General features: G+C 40.2%; 2 protein-coding genes across 4 annotated transcripts in view; one reads left to right on the top strand and one right to left on the bottom strand.

Moving 5' to 3' along the window:
- Positions 1-2,713, top strand: part of LOC105528112 (cTAGE family member 8-like) — a 241,298-nt gene that overhangs the window by 6,598 nt on the left and 231,987 nt on the right. The window contains exon 2 of one of the 3 annotated variants that reach the window (XM_011964709.1): positions 1,303-2,596. In XM_011964709.1, coding sequence (XP_011820099.1) covers positions 1,481-2,596 — 1,116 coding nt within the window. In that variant the 5' untranslated portion in view covers positions 1,303-1,480. Of the gene's footprint in view, positions 1-1,237; positions 2,597-2,713 lie in introns of those variants that run through there. The other 2 variants (XM_011964710.1, XM_011964707.1) reach the window with 2 other exon arrangements.
- BBOX1 (butyrobetaine (gamma), 2-oxoglutarate dioxygenase (gamma-butyrobetaine hydroxylase) 1) overlaps positions 1-2,713 on the bottom strand; it is a 93,433-nt gene that overhangs the window by 62,754 nt on the left and 27,966 nt on the right. The gene's annotated exons all lie outside the window — the stretch shown is intronic.

The raw sequence follows: 2,713 nt of genomic DNA, 5'->3' as shown, positions 1-2,713 counted from the left end.
ATACCATTTGACCCAGCCATCCCATTACTGGGTATATACCCAAAGGATTATAAATCATACTGCTATAAAGACACATGCACACATATGTTTATTGCGGCACTATTCACAATAGTAAAAACTTGGAACCAACCCAAATGCCCATCAAGGACAGACTGGATTAAGAAAATGTGACACATATATACCATGGAATACTATGCAGCCATAAAAAAGGATGAGTTTTTGTCCTTTGTAGGGACATGGATGCAGCTGGAAACCATCAATTTCAGCAAACTATTGCAAGAACAACAACAACAAAAAAACCAACACTGCATGTTCTCACTCATAGGTGGGAATTGAACAATGAGATCACTTGGACACAGGAAGGGGAACATCACACATCGGGGCCTATTGTGGGGAGTCGGGAGGGGGAGGAATAGCATTAGGAGATACACCTAATGTAAATGATAGTTAATGGGTGCAGCACACCAACATGGCACATGTATACATATGTAACAAATCTGCATGTTGGGCACATGTACCCCAGAACTTAAAGTATATTTTTTTAAAAAAGAAAAAAGAAAAACAAGCAGAGAAACAAAAATTGATACAGAAAAAAAAGTCAGGCTTATGCACTAAATTATCCATAATTAGTTTAATTATGAATGGTCTATCAAGAGACAGATAATAGAAGAGTGTATTTAAAAGTATGACCCTTTCGTATATGTTTCTTGTATGCTGTGTACAAGAAACTCACTTGAAATTTACCAATCCAGGGCAGGCCAGATTAAAACGATGAAAAAAGATATATTACACAAACATTAATGCAAGGAAAGCAAGAGTGCTTGTATGTATATCAGATAAAGCAAAGAAAATTACCAGAAACAGAGAGATTATGTAATGATCAAAGGTTTAATCCGTGAAGAAGACAGCAATTTTAAAAGTGTACTCACCAAACAACAGAGCTTCAAAATATGTGATGTGAAAATTGCCAGAACTAAGGCGGGTCGGGCTCGGACCTGCGCTGCCTCAGGATGTAAAGTGTAACAAGGTGGCTGGGGCGGGGGGGAATGGGGGGCCGCAGCATGGGTCTGTGAGGCCTATGGGGTGCCCGCGTTCCCCAGCAGCCCCCGCAGCCGGCTCCGCAGTGGTCCACTCCGGTTGGTTGCCGCCTGCGGATTCGGATTCCAGACCCAAGGCTGCGTGTTCTCCACCGTTTGCTGTGGCCGGTGTTACTGCGGTGATCCCAGAGCAGTTTGGTGCTATGGAGGGGCCCGGCACTACCCCTAAGCCCTATTTGGGATTGGTCCTGGAGGAGCTAGGCAGGGTTGTGGCAGCACTACCTGAAAGCAGGAGACCAGATTCGAATCCTTATGATTTTCCATGGGAATTGGTGGTATGTGCAGCTGTTGTTGGATTTTTTGCCGTTCCCCTTTTTCTGTGGAGAAGTTTTAGATCGGTTAGGAGTCGGCTTTATGTGGGAAGAGAAAAAATACTTGCTGCAATGCTTTCTGGACTAATTGAAGAAAAATGTAAACTACTTGAAAAATTTAGCCTTATTCAAAAAGAATACGAAGACTATGAAGTAGAGTCATCTTTAGAGGATGTCAGCTTTGAGAAGGCGGCAGCAGAAGCACGAAGTTTGGAGGCAATCTGTGAAAAGCTGAACAGGTTCAATTCTGAACTTGAGGATGAAATCCTCTGTCTAGAAAAAGAGTTCAAAGAAGAGAAATCTAAACATTCTCAACAAGATGAATTGATGGCGGACATTTCAAAAACGATACAGTCTGTACAAGATGAGTCAAAATCTCTCAAATCACAAATAGCTGAAGCCAAAATCATTTTCAAGATTTTTCAAATGAATGAAGAACGATGGGAGATAGCAATAAAAGATGCTTTGAGTGAAAATTCTCAACTTCAGGAAAGCCAGAAGCAGCTTTTGCAAGAAGCTGAAGTACGGAAGGAACAAGTGAGTGAGCTTAATAAACAGAAAGTAACATTCGAAGACTTCAAAGTACACGCAGAACAAGTTCTAAATGATAAAGAAAATCACATCAAGACTCTGACTGGATGCTTGCTGAAGATGAAAGATTGGGCTGCTGTGCTTGGAGAGGACATAACGGATGATGATAACTTGGAATTAGAAGTGAACGGTGAACTGGAAAATGGTGCTTACTTAAATGATCCTCCAAAAGGAGCTTTGAAGAAACTGATTCATGCTGCTAAGTTAAATGTTTCTTTAAAAGCCTTAGAAGGAGAAAGAAACCACATTATTATTCAGTTATCTGAAGTTGACAAAACAAAGGACGAGCTTACAGAGCATATTAAAAATCTTCAGATTCAACAAGCATCTTTGCAGTCAGAAAACATGTGTTTTGAAAGTGAGAATCAGAAACTTCAACGGAAGCTTAAAATAATGACTGAATTATATCAAGAAAATGAAATGAAACTCCACAAGAAATTGACAGTAGAGGAAAATTACCAGATACAGGAAGAAGAGAAACTTTCTAAAGTGGAAAAAAAGATCAGCCATACCACTGAAGGGCTGGAGACCTATAGAAAGCTAGCCAAAGATCGTGAAGAAGAATTGGAGAGAACTATTAATTTTTATCAAAGGCAGGTTATTTCCCACGAGAGAAAAGGACATGATAATTGGTTGGCAGCTCGGACTGCTGAAAGAAACCTCAGTGATTTAAGGAAAGAAAATGCTAACAACAGACAAAAATTAACTGAAACA

This window comes from Mandrillus leucophaeus, unplaced genomic scaffold (genome assembly GCF_000951045.1).
Source record: "Mandrillus leucophaeus isolate KB7577 unplaced genomic scaffold, Mleu.le_1.0 Scaffold700, whole genome shotgun sequence".
In the NCBI taxonomy this organism is placed as follows: domain Eukaryota; kingdom Metazoa; phylum Chordata; class Mammalia; order Primates; family Cercopithecidae; genus Mandrillus; species Mandrillus leucophaeus.
This window is presented reverse-complemented; position numbering and strand designations above follow the sequence as displayed.